Source organism: Balaenoptera borealis, assembly GCF_965194805.1.
Source record: "Balaenoptera borealis genome assembly, chromosome: 1".
NCBI classification, from domain to species: domain Eukaryota; kingdom Metazoa; phylum Chordata; class Mammalia; order Artiodactyla; family Balaenopteridae; genus Balaenoptera; species Balaenoptera borealis.
The window spans coordinates 60,614,399-60,636,914 of NC_138860.1; the positions used below are offsets into that span (position 1 = coordinate 60,614,399).

The window sequence follows — 22,516 nt, forward strand, 5'->3', positions numbered from 1 at the left end:
CCTTGACCTGGTGTTATCATGGTCACAATGGGGAAACACACCTTACCTCACTCTTCAAAATACTGGTTGTCTCTTCCCCCTTTTTTAGTTAGGTAGTTGTTTAATAAACTTGCCTTGTACAAAGCAGATGCTCAACAACAATAATAATGTCTACCTTTCCCAGGGATGTTGGCACTTTAGCAGAGGATCCTGAATGCCTAAATCCAAAGAATAAATGTCAAGTTTATTGGTTAGAATAAAAATAATAATAGGCATTAGTTTTTAGAGCATTTGCTATGTGCTGGGTACTATGTGAAGCACTATAAATGCATTATCTCGTTTAATCCTCTTATTATCCTCATTCTATGACTGAAGCATTGAGCTCTAGTAAATTTCTGAAGGTCAGACAGCTGATAAGTGGCAGAACTGTAATTCAATTACAGCCAAATCTGTCTGATCGAAGAGCCAAGTTCTCAATCATTACAACATAGACACTCTCTTTTGGACTGTGCATTTACTTCTCTGCTGTAACAATTCTGCTTTTTACTGCTTACTGCCATTATTTTCTTTGCTCTACCACATATTGCATTGAACTTGTTTTTTCTCACACCTGTCCCTGATGCCATATTCTCTTTTGTCTCATTGCACATAGCAAATAGCCAGTTGTATAAAATAGTCTCCTGATTTTTCAGGTTCATAAAGTAAAATACTTTCTAGAGAAAGGCTTTTCTCAGCTCCTGGCTTGGTTCCTGTTTATTATGAAGCATTTCTTCTCCTTCCTATTTAGTCTCCATGATTTTTTTAAATCTTTTTTTTGGCTGCACCATGCAGCATGTGGGATCTTAGTTCCCCGACCAGGGATTGAACCCACACCCCCTACATTGCAAGTGCGGAGTCTTAACCACTGGACTGCCAAGGAAGTCCCTAGTCTCCATGATTTTGATTTATTGATGTTCATTGTCATTCACAAACCTGAAAAGATAGTTTCAAGCATTTGTCTTAAATTACTTACTGAAGCTTCCTAGGGCAAGGACAAGGTAGCAGGCTAGATGGAGTGGAAGCCCAGAACTCCTGCCAGATGAGCTGCAGGGTTTCATTAGCTAGGACTAGGGGTACAGACCTCAGATCCCATTTCTGAGGCATGGCTGTACATAGATGTTCCCTCCACAATGCATCTGGGTACTGAGGTTAGGCAATTTAGAGGAGAAAGCCAGACTGTGGCAAAATCTTACTCACTTGTGATATAGGGTCGAGCCTTTGTGTCATTATTACTATAGTTACTGAAAAAAAAAAAAAAAAACCACTGAAGTAATGGCGTTGGAGACACGGAGATTGCTGATATTTTCTTTTATTGCACAATCTTCCTAGGAATCCTGCAACCTGACTCTCCAGTCATGGAATATTTTAGAAACTGAGCCGGTCCAGGAAGGAGAGCTTTTTAGAGAAGCATCCCTGAAATCACATCTCACATCACAGCAGCTGCCAACTTTGCCTAAACACAGAGCCCGGTGGTGCCGGCGTAAGTGAACACTCTACATGCACTTTGTTGCTGCTGCAGCTCTTAACTTGTGCAGCTTTGTGTCCAGGTCATATATACTTTGTGGATATTTCAAAAGCATTTGTGACTCCATACAGGTACACAGAGGAATGTGCAGTGACTGAACTTTTGGCCAAATGGGGTCTTGGAAACCTGCATGGTGACATGGGAAGAACAGGGGCTTTGAAGTCAGACTTCACGACCCTGGATTTAAGAAGTGGTTCTAGTATTAGCTCTGCAGTCCTGGACAAGGCACCTAACTTGCTTAAGCTTCAATTTTATCATCTGCACAATGTCATTCACACAGCCTATAATCAACATTGCATACTAGTATTGCTGATTTTAAGTCAGTTTCTCCCTCTAGACTAAGGTCCATAAGAAGAAGGATATGTCTTGCTCATTGCTACATTCTACCATGCCTAGTACACCATCTGGCAAGAACTAGGTGATCAATAAACAGTTATTAAGTTAATAAGAAGCTCTATAACAAAAAAAATCTACTGGGATTTTTATTAGAATTGGGATTATATAGAATTAGCTTAATTTTAGGAGTATCTATATTTTTATGATTCATAAACATAATATATCTTTTTGTTTTCTGTAATGTTTTCACTAAGGTTTTATAATTTTTTGCTACAAAGGCTCACACATGTTTTGTTAGGTTTATCCCCAGGTATCTGAAGTTTTTATAACACTGTAAAAGTCTTCTTATAAAAACACCAGATTTTCTAATTCTTGGGGTTGATACTTAGAATTGCAACTTAACTTTGTATATTATTTCTTTATTAAGTCACATTTTAAAGTTTTGTTACTAGTTCTAATAATTTATCTGTAGATTCACTGAGGTTTTCTACCAGACAATTACATCATTTGCAAATAAAGATGATTTTATTTCTTACTCTCCAGTCCTTACATCTTTTTTCCTTTTATTCCTTGTCTTATTCTTTTAATTGAAGTATAGTTAATGTGCAATATTATATGTTTCAGGTGTACAATATAGTAATTCACAATTTTTAAAGATTATACTCCATTTATAGTTGTCATAAAATATTGCCTATATTCCCTGTGTTGTACAATATATCCTTGTAGCTTATTTGATACATAATAGTTTGTACTTCTTAATCCCCTACCCTTATATTGCCCCTCCCCACTTCCCTCTCCCCACTGGTAACCACTAGCCTGTTCTCTATATCTGTGAGTCTGTTTCTTTTTTGTTATATTCACTAGTTCTTGTACTTTTTAGATTCCACACATAAGTGATATCATACAGTAGTTGTCTTTCTCTGTCTGACTTATTTCACTTAGCATAATACCCTCCAAGTCCATCCATGTTGTTGCAAATGGCAGAACACATTAACAAATTGGAGAACAAAAACCATATGATCACCTCAATAGATGCAGAAAAAGCTTTTGATAAAGTCAAACATCCATTTCTGATAAAAACTCTCCAGAAAGTGGACATAGAGGGAACATACCTCAACATAAGAAAGGCCATATATGACAAACCCACAGCTAATATCATACTCAATGGTGAAAAGCTGAAAGCATTTCCTCTAAGATCAGGAACAAGTCAAGGATGTCCACTCTCACAACTTTTATTCAACATAGTTTTGGAAGTCCTAGCCACAGCATCAGAGGAGAAGAAATAAAAAGGAATCCAAATTGGAAAAGAAGTAAAACTGTCACTGTTTGCAGATGGCATGATACTATACATAGAAAATCCTAAAGATGCCACCAGAAGACTACTAGAACTCATCAATGAATTCAGTAAAGTTGAGGATACAAAATTAATATACATAAATCTGTTGCATTTCTATACACTAACAAAAATATATCAGAAAGAGAAATTTAAAAAAAATACTATTTACCATCTCATCAAAAAGAATAAAATATCTAGGAATAAACCTACCCAAGAAGGTAAAAGACCTATACTAGGAAAACTATACGACACTGTTGAAAGAAATTGAAGACAACACAGATGGAAAGATATACCATGTTCTTGGATTGGAAGAATTAATATCATTAAAATGACCATACTACCCAAGGCAATCTGCAGATTCAATGCAATCCCTATCAAAAGACCAATGTCATTTTTCACAGAACTAGAACAAATAATTTCAAAATTTGTGTAGAAACACAATAAACCCTGAATAGCCAAAACAATCTTGAGAAAGAAGAACAGAGCTGGAGGAATCACACTTCCTGACTTCAGACTATACTACAAAACTATAGTGACCAAAACAGTATCGTACTGACACAAAAACAGACACATAAATCAATAGAACAGAATAGAGAGCCAGAAATAAACCCATGTACTTATGGTCAATTAATCTGCAACAAAGAAGGCAAGAATATACAATGGAGAAAAGACAGTCTCTTCAATAAGTGGTGCTGGGGAAACTGGACGGCTACATGTAAAAGAATGAAATTAGAACATTCTCTATTCTTTGTTTTTTATTTCTTGTCTAAGACATCTAGAACAATATTGAATAGAAGTGGAAATAATGGGATCCTGTCTTGTTACTGATCTTAAAGGGAATGTTTACAGTGTTTCACCATTCAGAATAATGCTTACTATAGATTTTCTTTGTAGATAACATTTATCACATTTCGGAAGTTTCCTAACATTCTAATTTTTTTAAATAAATGGAGGTTGAATTTCACTGAACAGTTTTTTGTGTATTGAGAAGGTTACATTTTTTTTCTTCTTTAATCTGTTAATACGAAGGATTACATAACTGATTTTCTAATGTTAAAACAATTTTGTCTTCCTGGGGTAAATCCCAGTTGGTCATGGTGCATTATGCAACCTCTTCATTGTTCACAATAGGTCACAAAGGGAAAACTGAACTAAGGGAAGTCGAGCCATTTGTCCAAGGCCACACAGCCCAAGTATTTATAAAAAGCAGACTACTGAAACCTTGAAGTTCCGAGTAAGGTAGAATGGATAAAATGGATTCAACCCAAAAGGTGTTTAGCGATTACCAGCAGACCACTCCATTCAGAAAGAACCACTCTGTCCCTTGGATAATAACATCTAGAACTAAACTTGCCTTGCAGCGGTGGGACCCCAACATTTCATTTAGGGTCATTCAGGGTCCCCATCATCTCATAAGTAAATCCTCAGGGAGGCTATTAACTCTCTGAGAAAAACAATTCCTGGGCTTCCCTGGTGGCGCAGTGGTTGAGAGTCTGCCTGCCAATGGAGGGGATGCGGGTTCGAGCCCTGGTCTGGGAAGATCCCACGTGTCACGGAGCAACTAGGCCCGTGAGCCACAACTACTGAGCCTGCGCGTCTGGAGCCTGTGCTCTGCAACAAGAGAGGCCGCGACAATGAGAGACCCACACACCACGATGTAGAGTGGCCCCCACTCGTCACAACTAGAGAAAGCCCTCGCACAGAAATGAAGACCCAACACAGCCAAAAATAAATAAATAAATAAATAAAACTAAAACAAACAAAAAAACAATTCCCTCTTATCAAGGGCCAGGATCATAGAATTACTTGAGGATCAAAAACTCAGACTTGACTTGATTACTTCCAGCTAAATGACTTTATACAGTTGCTGATTTTCTACTTCTTTATTATATTATGATCTATTGTTTAATGTCACAGCTGGAGTTTATATGTATTTCATTCAATGACCCATTTTGATAACCAAGATATTTGGGTGCCAAGTGTTGTTCCAGAGTACACATGAAGTTTTTTATTATTCAGGTTCATGTTTACCAGAATTCTCCTCTTTGAGTTTAACCATTTTCTAGCAATGTAGTCCCCAGAACTCAGTAATAAAAATAACCTAATTTTCTAAAAATGAGCCAACTGACCAATCCTGTAAAAGGCAGGCAAGCAGAAGCTGAACAACCACAAAAGCTGCAGCCACGAAACCCAGGGAGCAATCCATGTTTGTGTTTTGGACATCTATCTTTTCATTTGTTTTTCACCTCTGTTGAGCCTGCCACCATTCATGCCTCACTGCCAGTGACTGCACCAAAGTTCCCAAGCTTGCAGAGTGGCAGGAGGTGACATCCAAGGCATCTTTATGCAGTGTCCCAATGTTTTGTGTTACTTTCTCAAAACATTACCGATTGGGTAAGTTCCATAATAATCTAAGTCCTAAAAAGTAGAAAAATGAGATTTTTGTTGTAGCTGTTTACCAGCTTGGCCAAGTTTTTTAAAACTGATAAAGTGAGTATTAGAGCAAAAGTGAGGAAAGGGACGCTTTCATATACTACTGGTGAGAGTTCAAATTTATACTTTTATCTGGAGGATAATGAAATAATATCTGTCATCATTTTAAGTGCAAATATACTTTGGCCTAGTAAATCCACTTCTAGAAATTTTCCTAGAGAACATATAGGACAAATATAGGCAAAGATAAATATCCTAAGATGTTTTGCAGTGTTGTTTATAATAGTAAGATTTTCATCAGTATGGGATATTTTAAATAAATTATGGTGCATTATAAATGGAATATTATGTAGCCCTTATAAAGGCTGATGTAGGTATATATTTATTAACATGAAAAGATGTCCTTAGTATATGGTTTACTTTTAAGAACCAAAATATAAAAATAAAACTTAGATCTATTTTTGTTGAAAAACTTTTTGTGAATATATGAATTAAAAAATTCTGAAAGCCTACCAAGTTAACAGTGGTTATATTTGGGTAGGGTGATATAATGGATGATTTTCACTTTTTTTTTTTTTTTTGTCTTTCTGTAGGGTATGGATCTTTTATAAAAGAATACATTACTTTTACATTTTCATTTTAGCAAAAGACTATTTTCCTGTGGAAATTGTTTTATTAATTACATTGACAGATGAGCTAAAAAAGTATAGTTTCATTGTAATAACAAAGAGTAAAACAGCAAGCTCCAGCTATAGAAAGAGAAGAACACTTATTAAGCACAGTTTAAGTACAACCGAGTCACCCAAATTAAAATCTCAAATGACGCCTTTTCCCATCTCTTCATTGTTAAAGGAGAGCAAATCCCTAGGAGGCTATCATACATCTTGGTAAGACAATTCCCTTTTATTAGGAGACAGGAGCATAGAATTATTTGAAGTGCTTTTTTTTTTTTTTTTTTTTTTAAATTTAAGATGTGCATACCTTTTTTTTTTTTTTTTTTACTTTTATAGCTACTTTATTTATTTATTTATTTATTTTTTTGGCTGTGTTGGGTCTTCGGTTCATGCGAGGGCTTTCTCTAGTTGCGGCAAGTGGGGGCCACTCTTCATCGCGGTGCGGGGACCGCTCTTCATCGCGGTGCGCGGGCCTTTCACTATCGCGGCCCCTCCCGTTGCGGGGCACAGGCTCCAGACGCGCAGGCTCAGTAGTTGTGGCTCACGGGCCCAGCTGCTCCGTGGCATGTGGGATCTTCCCAGACCAGGGCTCGAACCCGTGTCCCCTGCATTAGCAGGCAGATTCTCAACCACTGCGCCACCAGGGAAGCCCCTGAAGTGCTTTTTAAAGAGTTTAATGAAAAACTCACATTTTAGTGTAGTGTCGTTTCAGCTGGACTTGAATTTGAATCCCATCTTTTTCATTTATTAGCTCTGTCATGTTGAGCAAGACATTTAACCCTCCAAGCTGCAATTTACTTTTTAATAAAATGTGTATCATAATAATCTCTGAGTAGATGAGCCAGCTGTGCAGATTGGAACGAACCCATAAGGCTGTTGTGAGGATTCAGTGAGATACAGCTTTTAAAATGCTTAGCATAGGGTCTGGCCCAAGAATAGGGGTTCCATAATAGTAGCTCAAAAATGTAACACTATCTCTGTTTCACTTCCTCAGCGACTTTGAAAGAGTCTATGAGTGGTGTTCATGTACAAATAGGTCACCAATTTAATTGTGTTTCTAGTGTTCAACTGTGGGTGATAACCCTTTTGTGGTTATCACAGCCTTATGGTGATCAAAGGGCCCCAGACACAATATGCTCTTGGAAGGATAAAAATACTTTTAATACAAAAACCACTTCCTAATTCATCTGCTGAGTTTAGAGCATTTTCTGTATGTGCATGTCCAACCACTGAGCTTGCACAAAAGAATCTGACTTATTCTACTCAGCTCAGTGGTCACCTCCTCTAAGCATTCTTTCCAACCACCTCTCCACTGCCACCATCAGACTGAGTCAGATATCTTTTCGTGGAGCTCGCACAAGAACGCGTGTGTATACACCGTGTCCTCCATATTGTTACAATTATGTTTCTCTACCTATCTCTTCACTCGTCTTTGAGCTCCGTCAGGACCGGGACTGTGTCCTATTCATCTGTGTGTCTTCAGAGAGTAGCTTAGAAGATAGCGCAGAATGGGCCGTAACAAAAATGTGTAGGACAAATAAATGAAACTCTGGATGGGGCTAAGTGGCATAAATGGGGTAATATGGAGTGTGTCCTGAGAATCTAATTTCTATTTAAGGTTATGTGTGTAGATAGTTTTGTGAAGGTTCATGTTTACTGTTTGAGACCTTGGCCAGTGACTGATTCCCTTGCCTTTCCTTCCCTTTCAAAAACTGCAGAGGAAAGATAGAGAAACGAAATGTTTGAGCATAATACCACAGACCAATTTAAATAGAATTTCAGTGGGAAGAGTTAGCAGTTCACGAAATTTGTGTAAGGTATCTTCCGAAAGCTATGTGGGGAGAGCTGACATCTTTGTCCATGACTATGTCAGCCATCAGGGGAGTGACAGACACTTAGGTTTTTTTTTTTTTTTTTTTTTAGTTGTAACTAGAGCAGAAATATTGTATCAGAAAGGTTTATGATATATTATCAAATGACAAAAGCATTGTGCTGAATATACAATGTGATTCCAATTCCATTGGTGACAGTACTTTGGAAAATTTTTTTCCCTACTCTATGCTTTTCTTTTCTTTACAACAAACATGTATTACATTAACAATGAGGGGGGAAAGCTATATGTTCTTTTTTTGAAGTTCTAACTTGTCATCCTACGGACTAGTCTGTAAAAAGTTCCCTAGTCTTCTATGAGTAGAGGACCAGCTGTGCAGGTGGAACTTCCCTTAGAATGAACTGCCTTCTATTTGACTAGATGACAGATGCTACACATGAAGATACAACCTTAACATGGCCTGTGAGACCCAACATGGTCTGCGTACTCCCTCACTCCCCAGCCTCCTGCCCCACCCTCCAGCCACTGTGGCTATCTGGTAGCTCCTGGGCTACTCCAAGCCTCAACTGACCTAGAAAGTTTCCCCACATCATTTTTTTTCTTCCTGCATTTAATTGTGTGATTTTAATCTAATATCCAATGCCCCACCTCCAAATAAAACAACTCTGAGCTCCACGAAGGTGTTGCTCATTATTGAATCCCTAGTGTTAGCACAAGGCCAGAAGCCTTGAAGGAGCTTAAATATTTCTTGTGTATATGAATGCACCACTGAAATAATATAAATAGAATTCAGAGAGGAAGATGGGAGGGGGCACTTTTATTGTGTCTACCCAGAGCCACCGATCTAATAAATGAATCAACAAGTATGTGTTGGGTGTCTATTTGCCCTCTGCTAGATACTACAGGAGAAGTAAGACTAATACAAAAAGGGGCCCTGCCCTTTGGGAATTTCTAGTACAATATGAAGAGATGAGAAAACATGATATGAAACGAGAAGTAACACTACTAATTAAATTATATTAGAGGGGGCTTCCCTGGTGGCGCAGTGGTTGAGAATCTGCCTGCCAATGCAGGGGACACGGGTTCGAGCCCTGGTCTGGGAAGATCCCACATGCCACGGAGCAACTGGGCCCGTGAGCCACAACTACTGAGCCTGCGCGTCTGGAGCCTGTGCTCCGCAACGAGAGGCCGCGATAGTGAGAGGCCCGCGCACCGCGATGAAGGGTGGCCCCCGCTTGCCGCAACTAGAGAAAGCCCTCGCACAGAAACGAAGACCCAACACGGCCAAAAATAAATAAATAAATAAATTAAGAAAAAATTATATTAGAATCATCATGTTTTTAGTGGCCACATAATTAGAAACAATATAAATTTTCTACATAGGCTAAATCCATTCAAGCAAATGGTATTCAGCCTGAACAGCCTTTAAACAAAGTCAATGGTATTTTCCTTCCATTCCTATTCCTTGGAATCCTTTTCTACTCCCCTCACACTCCCTAAAATTTAACATTATCCCATTTAAAACACATCGTTGGTAGAACCTAGAGTCTACATAGCACCTTCCCTCATATGCATCTGAGAAATTTTTTTTTTTTTTAAATAAGGCAATGTCAAGAAGAGGATCTGGCGAGTGAAAATAAGAACAGGAGGGAGTGGAGGCAAGTCTTAGAGAAATAATAGCTAGCACATCCACGGCACTTGCAGTGTGCCAGAGATTGCTCTGAGCACTTCACACGTATTTCCATTTAACTGTCCAAACATTTCCATGCGGTGATAACTGATGACTATTATCCTTATTTGTTAACATAGCTGAGGGAACTGAGTCACAGGAGGATAGTAGTGACTTGCAAGGTCACACAGCTTGTAGGCGGTGGAGGCAGGCAGTCTGGCTCTAAACCTCTGCATCATGCTGCCCAAAGTCCCCCGTGCTTTCCTCTCTCTCAGCATCCCTTGTTCTCCTGCTACCATTCCTCTATCACCGCCTCCTTCACCAGGCTCTCTATTTCTACCATGTATTAATCCTTTCCTCTTTGTCCCAAATTCCCAAGTGCAAATGCAGGCCCAAGCTCTTTAAATCATCTTTATCTTTGGACTTCCAGATTTTTCCATTTAATCCCATTTTTAATCAATCCATGAGATGCCTGTTTACAAGCTATGATAATCATGGAGTGAATGAAGAATAACACCCACTACTGCACAACTAGAATTCCAAGGGGATGAATTGGAGTTATGGTTTTCTGACTTGACACTAAATGCTTGATACTTGATTTTGCTGTCTGATGGCAAATCTGAAAAGTAATAATAATAGCCTACATTTGTTGAGCACTGTGGACCAGATACTGTTTCAAGCACTCTCCACACATCAATTCATTTAATCACATAACAGCCCTGTAAGAGAAGTTCTGCTATAATCATTCTATTTCACAGTTAAAAAAAAAAAAAGGTGTAGAGAGTTTAAGTAGTTTGGCTAAAGGAGAGCCACACATGGAACCAAGTGGGGTCTCTTAACCACTGTGCCACACAGCCTTTTACGTCCCCACACTAACCATTTTTACATCTTTTTTCTGATTTAAGAAGCAGAAGTCCCTTTCTAATAATGACCCGTGTCTGTTTTATATTTTCACTCCCAAACTCCTTCCAACAACCCCTCCAATTGCCAGAAAACCCTCAGTGGCTTTCGCTTTCCCACCTAATTATTTTTTGTTACTATATTTGTCCCTTATCCGTCAGAAGCCTGCTGGAATAGAAAACATTCACTGAGACTTCACAGTAAGTGGAAAACTTACACTAAGACATTATGATTAAGACAAAGTGAGTTTTCCAATATATGACCTTAAATTGGAGCTCATATCATTGTCAGAGGAAACCTGACCACTGCGGGTGTGGGTACGATTCCTACACTACTCAGCCTGGAATGTCCAGGAGTGATTCGCACTCACCCCTGTCTGTGGCCCACCTCCCACGGAAGTCGGCAAACCCCCTCCCCCGCCCGCTTCCTCGGTGACTGTTATTTCTAAGCTGCCAACACTGCTCCTGTATTATCTACATTCTAACTTCATGGGAAGGGCTGTGGTGACTTTCAGGAAAGTGAATAGGAAGTTGCTTTTCTAAACAGCCTGACAGCTGAGGGGAGGCAGCAAGACTATAAGAAGTCTGCGTTGCACAGACGGCAGTAAGCTGGCTGTGTCACAGAGGAGATGGTAAGTTCATTTCTCTTTGCTATGGGAAGTGGTTGGGTTGAAGTGGTTTGGAGCTGAGTCAGGCAGGTAAAGCTTCCGAAAATGAGGAAGAGCCTTAATCATGGAGCTTTATGTTGAGCAGCCCTTTAGAGTTTGTAAGCATTTCAAAACCTGCTGTCCACTTTGACCCTCCCAACATCCTTGTGAGTTGCTATGTCCATGTTACAAATGAAGCTGCTGTGTCCTACAGAGAGGCTAGGTGTTTTACCTAAGGTACACTGTTAGGCTTGATGTTGTCTGGATCTGAACTTCCGTCCTCTGACTCGACAGCTGCTGTTTTTCCTAGCAGGGCTTACAGGGACTCTCTTGGAGCAAACCTTGGTTAACCCTCAACCCCCTTCTCCAGGATTGCTGTTCTATCTGGGTTGAATGCAAGGCTGAGTAAGTGCCCTGGGACAAGACTACAGTTAAATGTTTTCTCATCCCCAGCTCACCTATTTCTTTCTCTGAGCCCTAGGAGTCTGCTGGGACTAACGTGGAGTATTCACACAGTTCCCATTTCTGCCTCAGCTCTCAGTCCTGTTAGTGACTCAGTTTCCTCATCTATAAAATGGACAGAATAATAGTACTCTACTTTGTAGCATCATTGTGAGGATTAAATAAGTTTACACTGAAAAGCATTTAGGTCTGAGCCTGGCACATAGTTGTGGATTAGTAAACATTAGCTGTTATTGTTACGAGAAAGAGAAAATTCTTGGGGTTTAGTGGGATTTGGGATCCAGGGAAGATCCAAGGAAAAAGGCTTTCTTGAACTCATTAACATTATCCTAGATAAGACACACATAGAGTCTTACCCTCGACTTATGAGGCATATCTCATACAGTCCTAGGGTCTACAATCCTGCAGTCTGTGGCTAGAGAGGAACCAGACTGTCCCTGTTTTTGAGCCCCTTTGTATGGGATACCAGAAGAAAGTAGCACTTATACCCAATTCACTCCATCTCTTTGCTTTATTATAGTACAGTTTTCAAATACCTGTAATGAGGATTTTCCAGGTTGGGGAGAATAGGGATAAAAGGACGATGAAAAGAAGAGGAAGGAGTTTGAGTCTGTCCTGAGTTTGAACTCCAATGATGTAAGAACGTGGTTTACTTTTGTCTTATCTCTTGCAAAATTTTCCTGTATTGGTCAACTTAAATGAATGAACAGTTCTTTCTTTCTTCCGTCTATTCTCTTTGGGATCCTCCTCTATTTTAGAGGAATGTTAACAGATTGAATCATGGAGTTCTTTGAGATTCTGACAAAAGGTACAACTCCTTTTCCCAGATGAAAATGCAGACATCCACATAAACACTGAGCTTTATGGATAACTGCAGGGAGTCCCCAGATCTCCATGTGGGTCCCCAGTTAAGAACCCCACCCTTTCGCCTCCTATGCTTTAAGCTCAGAAGTTCCTCCACTGGCATCCTGAAACTAACCTGGAACTCTGCAATGAAGTGCTAAGAACTCCAGCCCTGGAATCATTTTGAATATTTCAATGACAAGACCTCTTCCTTTGCCCTTGAGCACATTTGTCTCTTGGGATTCCGGAACCTCGAACTCTGTGTGAAAATTCAACTTCAAGTTCAGAGTGGCTTCAATTAACCCTAGGACCTGAGGAAAGATGTTAAAGTTTCTCTGGTGGGGTGTTTTCAATCAGATGGATCTCAGAGTTGGGGGAGTGCTAGACGGGGAACTTACAGTTAAATTACGCCAATGTTAGTCAGGGTGTGAGTGGACTAAGAAGCAGGTCTGGATTCATTTCCATTTATACCTTTTAACCATCTTAGGTCTGTTGATTCTAGTTCTTACGCTTCCTTCCATTACCTATTTTTCAAAATGTAATTAAATTGTTCACGCTCTCCTGGGCTGGCTGCTAGCTCTTAGAAAGTGCAGTTTCAGAATTTTGTAAATGGAAGCTTATTAATCAAACCCTCAAACATCACAGTGACTTACTACATAACAGGCAGTACTGGGAAAAGAGTCTGGACCTGACCTTAGAGGGTAGGCACATGATGTTTCATAAGTGGAATTTATTATTACATTGTCTTCTAAGTGACTCATTTCTCTGTTTGAAAAGCACAACAGAAATTTTATAAAGTCAAATACACAAAATGAATCCTTTATATTTGTAGAGATATAGCTCAGCCATGGTCCAAATGGCTTAAAAAATCTTTTAAGTATGCTACTTTATATTTAATGCTAATATTTCATCCTAAATAATGGTGATCAGGAGTCTAAATACATATATATGTGTGTATATATACATATATATATATATATATATATATATATATATATATGCTTTGATTCTTAGTGTTGATGTTGTCCTGGGTTCCTTCCTGTCTTTATTTCTATTTGCTATTTGGCTTATAGACCTCTTTGTTTCACTGTTTCATTTTCTGCCTTTAGGCTGAGGCTACTAATATCTGTGCTATATTATCACCATCACCCATAAACTTAAGGGAAATAATATGATATCACTTGTACTGCCTTGAAAATCTAGACTCTGCCACCAACAAGTTGTATAGTTCTGTCTCTTCAATAACTCTCATATCTGCCTTCCCCCTTTGTATTCTCATTGACCCTCTTTAATTTCCTTTCTTTCCCATAAGAAATTTCTAAGATAAAACAGACTGATTTTGTAGATATTATAATATCCAACATATGCAAATATTTATTCGGTGCCCCACCATGCACCTAGCAGTGTGCTAGAAGTATATGTAAATAAATGTTGAAGAGAAATCATTTGTTTAAAACCACCTGTAGACTTGCTGCTTTTTAATTTGAAAGACTACAGATTATAATATTACCTCAAATTATAAAAAAGAAACACCATCGTTAGATGCATCTATTCAGGACGCTTCTCTCTTCAAAACCCTGGCAATTGGATCCCTTCTGCAACTGTCATTTCAAACTCACCAGATCTGACTCCAGACCAGCTTCTTTTCAACTAACCTCTAGGACTTCCCAATTTTCAGCAGCAATCAGACCACATCACTATCTCTCGTAAAATCTACTTGCTGCCCCATTTGTCTTACACTTAGAACAAAAAGCTCACCCCCTTGTTTTAGTTCCTAAAGCCCAGAGTGATCTGTCCCCAGCTTTATCTCATACTCTTCTACCCTTGCTCATTCCATTCCAGCGACACTGATGTTTTCATGTTCTTTGAACACTCCACATTTTCCTTCCACCTTAAAGCCTTCACATTAACATTTCCTTCTGTCTTTAATGCTTTTCCTCCTGCTTCTCACTGGTTTCTTCTGGTCATTCTGCTCTCAGCTTAAATGCCACCTTTTTAGAGAGGTCTTCCCTGACCTCCCTCCCTGTATAATATAACCACCCCGTCACTCTATCACATAACCTGGCTTTAATTCTCTACCTAGCACTTACCACTGTCTTCTATTTTTTATGTTTACTCGTTCAGTACTGTTGTGTATATATTGGTGTTTGTTTCATTGTCTGTCTTCCACAGAATGTCCATTTCATGAGGAAAGGAATCGTGTCTTCTTTTACCATTTTAATTGCCAGTGCCTATAACAGTGCCTGACACATTGTAGGCACTTAATAAATCGATAGTTATTGAAATAAATAATGGGAAAGAATACAGGCAATAACAAGGGCGTGCCTATCTTGGGGTGTGGAGGAAGGGATTGGTAATAGGGAAGGCTCCTTTGAGGAGGAGACTCTTGGACTTTTAGAGCTAGGCACCCACAGAAGGAGAGGGTGCTCTGGGCATAAAAAGAACATGGGGAACATACCGTGCATTCTGGAAAGTACAAGATGTCTTGTTATAAATGCACTGTAGAATTGCGGTGGGGGCAGGGTGTAATTGAGGAGTAATGGCAGGAGATGGGACTAGACAAATAGGAAGAAGCCTCATCTTGAAGAGCCTCACAGTGTCATCTTAAGGAGCTGGTATGTACTGCTCAGGGAGTAGGAACAGCTGATGGGTTTTAAGTAGTGAAGCAATATGATCAGATTTTGTGTTAGGAATATCATTCAGACAGCATTAGAGATAAAGAACTGGAGATGGGTAATCTTGAGAAGAAGAGACCAGTGAGAAGATGATTTCTCTGGTCCAGGAAGGAAATGATAATGTCTGAATTAGTGCTGCAGCAATAAAGTGGAAATCTGGAGAATGGCCAGGTATCTCATCAGAAGGTAAAGTCAATAGGATTTGATGGCAGATTGATGTGAAGGGATCCTTGGTCTTCCCTCCCTGGTCCCACCTGATGGAGGACTTCAGGGTCTCTGTGGGCAGGTAGGCTATGGGGCTTGGGTCAGTGATACTGTCTGTTCATAAGAACATGCATCCCTTATATGAGCCTTCTTCGGTGCTGGAGCCTTTCAAAGGGACACACCCACTCCAGAGAGTTACATGGAATTTGCCTTCACCTCTCCCTCTTCTAAGAGCTGACACTATTTGATGCTTCTCCAGGCTTTCCTGAGACACACCAGCTATGGTAGGTCCTAATTCCCCCACTTCTCCTCCACTTAACCCCATCTGCCACCCGCATGGAGTTAAGTGAGTGAGTCCTTCTCCTTATTTCTCTCACATGGGACGCGAGCCATCATGCCCCTTGTTTCTCTCATACTCAAAGAGAATGAGACCAAGTGCTGAAACATATTTTTTTGCACAGCCGTATTATACTCTTCTACCTAATCATAATACACTTTTACATTTGATACGATCACTGCTGTAACCATATTGTACTTAGTTCTAATTATCACATATTTCTCCAACATTTTCCCATTCAGCACGCCTCTATCTTACTTTCAGTCATTCCCTTGCCATTTTTCACTTATTCATTCATTCATCTATAACATATTTATTAAGGATTAAGCATCTGTTCTCTACTATGGCTGGGATTCAGACATGAGTAAGTCATATCCCTTGCCCTGAGAAGCCTCTGCCAGCAGCTGCCTCCAGCTGTGTGTGCTCATATGTTTGTTTTGCATTTGGATTGCAGACTTCATGCTCAGGAGGAAAGTCAGGGATGGAGATGCTGATGGAGAGCCACTGGCAAACAGATGACCATAAGGAGGCCCTAGGAAAGCAGAAGAGTGATAAGAGAATAGGGCCAGGGAGGTAGGAACCCAGGGGAATCTCCACCTCTATCTCTGCAAGAGGGTTGATGTGGATTCAAGAGAAGACTCAGAACAGTTGCTCAAGATGTCAGAAAAGAATCAAGAGAAGAACCAAGGGAAGCATTTTAAGCAAAAGGAAATAGTCAGTAATATTTATTGCTGCAGAAAGGTCAAGGAAGATAATGATGGAAAGACTTCATTGGGTTTGATAATTAGGATGTCAGGGGTAAAGTCAGCAGGAGCAGTTTTGTAGTCTGGTGGGACTGGGGGTTGGAGAGGAAAGGGGAGGCAAGGAAATTAAGAAAACTGAACTGTAAAGGAAGGAGAGAAATCAGACAGGACCTAGGCAGAAGACAGAGGGTCTAGGGAGGGACATTGTAGGTTCTGCCTCTAAAAGTGCAAGGCTGTGGTCTACAACATAGACAGGAGAACAGGATCTCCTTTCTTTCTTTTTCTTTTTCTTAAATTTTTTTCACGTCTTTATTGGAGTACAAATGCTTTACAATGTTGTGTTAGTTTCTGCTGTACAACAAAGTGAATCAGCTATATGTATACATATATCACCATATGCCCTCCCTCTTGAGCCTCCCTCCCACCCTCCCTATCCCACTCCTCTAGGTGGACACAAAGCACCGAGCTGATCTCCCTGTGCTATGCAGCTGATTCCCACTAGCCATCCATTTTACATTTGGTAGTGTATATATGTCAATGATACTCTCTCACTTCATCCCAGCTTCCCCTTCCCCCTGCCCGTTCCCTCAAGTCTGTTCTCTACATCTGCGTCTTTATTCCTGCCTGCCACTAGGTTCATCAGTACCACTTTTTAAAATTCTATATATATGCGTTAGCATATGGTATTTGTTTTTCTCTTTGACTGACTTACTTCACTCTGTATGACAGTCTCTAGGTCCATCCACCTCACTACAAATAACTCAATTTCGTTCCTTTTTATGGCTGAAGTAATATTCCATTGTATATATGTGCCACATCTTCTTTATCCATTCATTTGTTGATGGATATTTAGGTTGCTTCCATGTCCTGGCTGTTGTAAATAGTGCTGCAATGAACATTGTGGTACATATATCTTTTTGAATGATGGTGTTCTCAGGGGATATGCCCAGTAGTGAGATTGCTGGGTCATATGGTAGTTCTATTTGTAGTTTTTTAAGGAACCTCCATACTGTTCTCCATAGTGGCCGTATCAATTTACATTCCCACCAACAGTGCAGGAGGGTTCCCTTTTCTCCACACCCTCTCCAGCATTTATCCTTTGTAGATTTTTTGATGATGGCCATTCTGACTGGTGTGAGGTGATACCCCATTGTGGTTTTGATTTGCATTTCTCTAATGATTAGTGATGTTGAGCATCTTTTCGTGCATTTGTTGGCCATCTGTATGTCTTCTTTGGAGAAATGTCTATTTAGGTCTTCTGCCCATTTTTGGACTGGGTTGTTTGTTTTCGTGATATTGAGCTGCATGAGCTGCTTGTACATTTTGGAGATTAATCCTTTGTCCATTGTTTCATTTGCAAATATTTTCTCCCATTCTGAGGGTTGTCTTTTGGTCTTATTTGTGGTTTCCTTTGCTGTGCAAAAGCTTCTAAGTTTCATTAGGTCCCATTTGTTTATTTTTCTTGTTATTTCCATTACTCTAGGAGGTGGGTCAAAAAGGATCTTGCTGTGATTTATGTCATAGAGTGTTCTGCCTATGTTTTCGTCTAAGAGTTTGATAGTGTCTGGCCTTACATTTAGGTCTTTAATCCATTTTGAGTTTATTTTTGTGTATGGTGTTAGGGAGTGTTCTAATTTCATTCTTTTACATGTAGCTGTCCATTTTTCCCAGCACCACTTATTGAAGAGACTGTCTTTTCTCCACTGTTTATTCTTGCCTCCTTTGTCAAAGATAAGGTGACCAAATGTGCGTGGGTTTATCTCTGGGCTTTCTATCTTGTTCCATTGATCTATATTTCTGTTTTTGTGCCAGTACCATACTGTCTTGATTACTGTAGCTTTGTGGTATAGTTTGACGTCAAGGAGCCTGATTCCTCCAGCTCCATTTTTCTTTCTCAAGATTGCTTTGGCTATTCAGGGTCTTTTGTGTTTCCATACAAATTGTAAAATTTCTTGTTCTAGTTCTGTGAAAAATGCCTTTGGCAATTTGATAGGGATTGCACTGAACCTGTAGATTGTTTTGGGTAGTATAGTCATTTTCACAATATTGATTCTTCCAATCCAGTTGCATGGTATATCTCTCCATCTGTTTATGATATCTTTGATTTCTTTCAACAGTGTTTTATAGTTTTCTGAGTACAGGTCTTTTGCTTCCTTAGGTAGGTTTATTCCTAGGTATTTTATTCTTTTCGTTGTGATGGTAAATGGGATTGTTTCCTTAATTTATCTTTCTGGTCTTTCGTTGTTAGTGTATAGGAATGCAAGAGATTTCTGTGCATTAATTTTGTATCCTGCAACCTTACCAAATTCATTGATTAGTTCTAGTAGTTTTCGGGTGGCATCTTTAGGATTTTCTATGTATAGCATCACGTCATTGGCAAACAGTGACAGTTTTACTTCTTTTCCAATTTGTATTCCTTTTATTTCTTTTCCTTCTCTGATTGCTGTGGCTAGGACTTCCAATACTATGTTGAATAATAGTGGTGAGAGTGGACATCCTTGTCTTGTTCCTGATCTTAGAGGAAATGCTTTCAGTTTTTCACCATTGAGAATGATGTTTTCTGTGGGTTTGTCATATATGGCTTTTATTATGTTGAGGTAGGTTCCCACTATGCCCACTTTCTGGAGAGTTTTTATCATAAATGGGTGTTGAATTTTGTCAAAAGCTTTTTCTGCATCTCTTGAGATGTTCATATGGTTTTTATTCTTTAATTTGTTAATATGGTGTATCACACTGACTGTTTCGGGTATATTGAAGAATCCTTGCATCCCTGGGATAAATCCCACTTGATCATGGTGTATGATCCTTTTAATGTGTTGTTGGATTCTGTTTGCTAGTATTTTGTCGAGAATTTTTGCATCTATGTTCATCAGTGATAGTGGTCTATAATTTTCTTTTTTTGTGATATCTTTGCCTGGTTTTGGTATCAGGGTGATGGTGGCCTCGTAGAATGAGTTTGGGAGTGTTTCTTCCTCTGCAATTTTTTGGAACAGTTTGAGAAGGGTAAGTGTTAACTCTTCTCTAAATGTTTGACAGAATTCACCTGTGAAGCCATCTGGTCCTGGACTTTTGTTTGTTGGAAGATTTTTAATTACAGTTTCTGTTTCATTACCTGTGACTAGTCTGTTTATGTTTTCTAATTCTTCCTGTTCAATCTTGGAAGGTTGTACTTTTCTAAGAATTTGTCCATTTCTTTCAGGTTGTCCGTTTTATTGGCATATAGTTGCTTGTACTAGTCTCTTATGATCTTTTGTATTTCTGCAGTGTCAGTTGTAATCTCTCCTTTTTCATTTCTAATTTTATTGATTTGAGTCCTCTCCCTTTTTTTCTTGATGACTCTGGCTAAAGGTTTATCAATTTTATTTATCCTCTCAAAGAAGCAGCTTTTAGTTTTATTGATCTTTGCTCTTGTTTTCTTTGTTTCTATTTCACTTATTTCTGCTCTGATCTGTATGATTTCTTTCCTTCTTCTAATTTTGGGTTTTCTTTGTTCATTTTCTAGTTGCTTTACGTGTAAGGTTAGATTGTTTATTTGAGATTTCCCTTGTTTCTTGAGGTGAGTTTGAATTGCTATGAACTTCCCACTTAGAACTGTTTTTGCTGTGTCCCATAGGTTTTGAATCATAATGTTTTCATTGTCATTTGTTTCTAGGTATTTTTTGATTTCCTCTTTGATTTCTTCAGTGGTCTCTTGGTTATTTAGCAGTGCGCTCTTTAGCCTCCACGTATTTGTGTTTTTTACCGTTTTTGTCCTGTAATTGATTTCTAATCTCATAGCATTGTGGTCGGAAAAGATGCTTGATACAATTTCAATTTTCTTAAGTTTTCCAAGGCTTGATTTGTGACCCAAAATGTGATTTATTCTGGAGAACGTTCCATGTGCACTTGAGAAGAAAGTGTATTCTTCCACTTTTGGGTGGAATGTCCTGAAAATATCAATTAAGTCTATCTGGTCTGTTGTGTCATTTAAAGCTTGTGTTTCTTATTTATTTTCTGTATGGATGATCTGTATATTGGTGTAAGAGGGGTGTTAAAGTCCCCCACTATTATTGTGCTACAGTCGATTTCTCCTTTTATGGCTGTTAGCATCTGCCCTGTATATTGAGGGGCTCCTATGTTGGCTGCATAAATATTTATAATTGTTATGTTTTCTTCTTGGATTGATCCCTTGATGATTATGTGGTGTCCTTCCTTATCTATTATAACAGCCTTTATTTTAAAGTCTATTTTATCTGATATGAGTATTGCTACTCCAGCTTTCTTGTGATTTCCATTTGCATGGAATATCTTTTTCCAACCCCTCACTTTCAGTCTGTATGTGTCCCTAGTTCTGAAGTGGGTTTCGTGTAGACAGCATATCTAAGGGTCTTGTTTTTGTATCCATTCAGCCAGTCTGTGTCTTTAGGTTGGGGCATTTAATCCATTTACATTCAAGGTATTATTGATATGTATGTTCCTGTTACCATCTTTTTAATTGATCTGGGTTTGTTTCTGTGGGTCTTTTTCTTCCCTTGTGTTTCCCGCTTAGGGAAGTTCCTTTAGCATTTGTTCTAGAGCTGGTTTGGTGGTGCTGAATTCTCTTAGCTTTTGCTTGTCTGTAAAGCTTTTGATTTCTTCATTGAATCTGAATGAGATCCTTGCTGGGTAGAGTAATCTTGGCTGTAGGTTTTTTCCTTTCATCACTTTAAGTATGTCCTGCCATTCCCTTCTGGCTTGCAGAGTTTCTGCTGAAAGATCAGCTGTTAACCTTATGGGGATCCCTAGTATGTTATTTGTTGCTTTTCCCTTGCTGCTCTTAATATTTTTTCTTTCTATTTAATTTTTGATAGTTTGATTAATATGTGTCCTGGTGTGTTTCTCTTTGAGTTTATCCTGTATGGAACTCTCTGTGCTTCCTGGACTTGATTGACTCTTTCCCTTTCCATTTTAGGGAAGTTTTCGACTATAATCCTTCAAATATTTCTCAGACCCTCTGTTTTCTCTTCTTCTTCTGGGACCCCTATAATTCAAATGTTGGTGCATTTAATGTTGTCCCAGAGGTCTCTGAGACTGTCGTCAATTCTTTTCATTCTTTTTTCTTTATTCTGCTCCCTGGTAGTTATTTCCACCATTTAATCTTCCAGCTCACTTATCCGTTCTTCTGCCTCAGTTATTCTACTATTGATTCCTTCTAGAGTAGTTTTTCATATCAGTTATTGTGTTGTTCATCACTGTTTGTTTGCTCTTTAGTTCTTCTAGGTCCTTGTTAAATGTTTCTTGTATTTCCTCCATTCTGTTTCCAAGATTTTGTATCATCTTTACTATCATTACTCTGAATTCTTTCTCAGGTAGGTTGCCTATTTCATTCATTTATTTGGTCTTGTAGGTTTTTACCTTGCTCCTTTGTCTGTAACATATTTTTTGTCATTTCTTTTTTTTTTTTTTTTTGATGGGTGGTGCTGTATTCCTGCCTTACTAGTTGTTTGGCCTGAGGTGTTCAGCAATGGAGTTTGAAGGCAGTTGGATAGAGCTGGGTCTTGGTGCTGAGATGAGGACCTCCAGAAGGCCTCTGTCAGATTAATATTCCCTGGGGTCTGAGGTTCTCTGTTAGTCCAGTGGTTTGGACTCAGAGCTCCCACCACAGTAGCTTGGGCCCGACCTCCAGCCTGGGAACCAAGATCCCACAAGCCGTGTGGCGCAGCAAAAAAAAGAAAAAAGAAAAGAGAAAAAAAGGAGTAATACAATAAGAAAGAATAAAAAACAAAATAAAATTAGAAAGATAAAAAATTTATTAGGAAAAATAAAAATATAATTGAAACAACAGCAACAAGGTAAAAGAAAACCACAAAAGAAAAAAGAAAAAAAAATGAAAAGAGGGGAACAAGCCCAAAAGAGCAGAACGATA

At 39.0% G+C, this 22,516-nt stretch overlaps 1 protein-coding gene across 4 annotated transcripts in view; it reads left to right on the plus strand.

Moving 5' to 3' along the window:
- Window positions 1-6,631: 6,631 nt before the first annotated feature.
- SELP (selectin P) overlaps window positions 6,632-22,516 on the plus strand; it is a 50,702-nt gene continuing 34,817 nt past the window's right edge. For all 4 annotated transcript variants that reach the window (XM_082384255.1, XM_082384256.1, XM_082384258.1 and 1 more), the window contains exon 1: window positions 6,632-11,353. In XM_082384255.1, coding sequence (XP_082240381.1) covers window positions 11,351-11,353 — 3 coding nt within the window. In that variant the 5' untranslated portion in view covers window positions 6,632-11,350. The remainder of the gene's footprint in view (window positions 11,354-22,516) is intronic.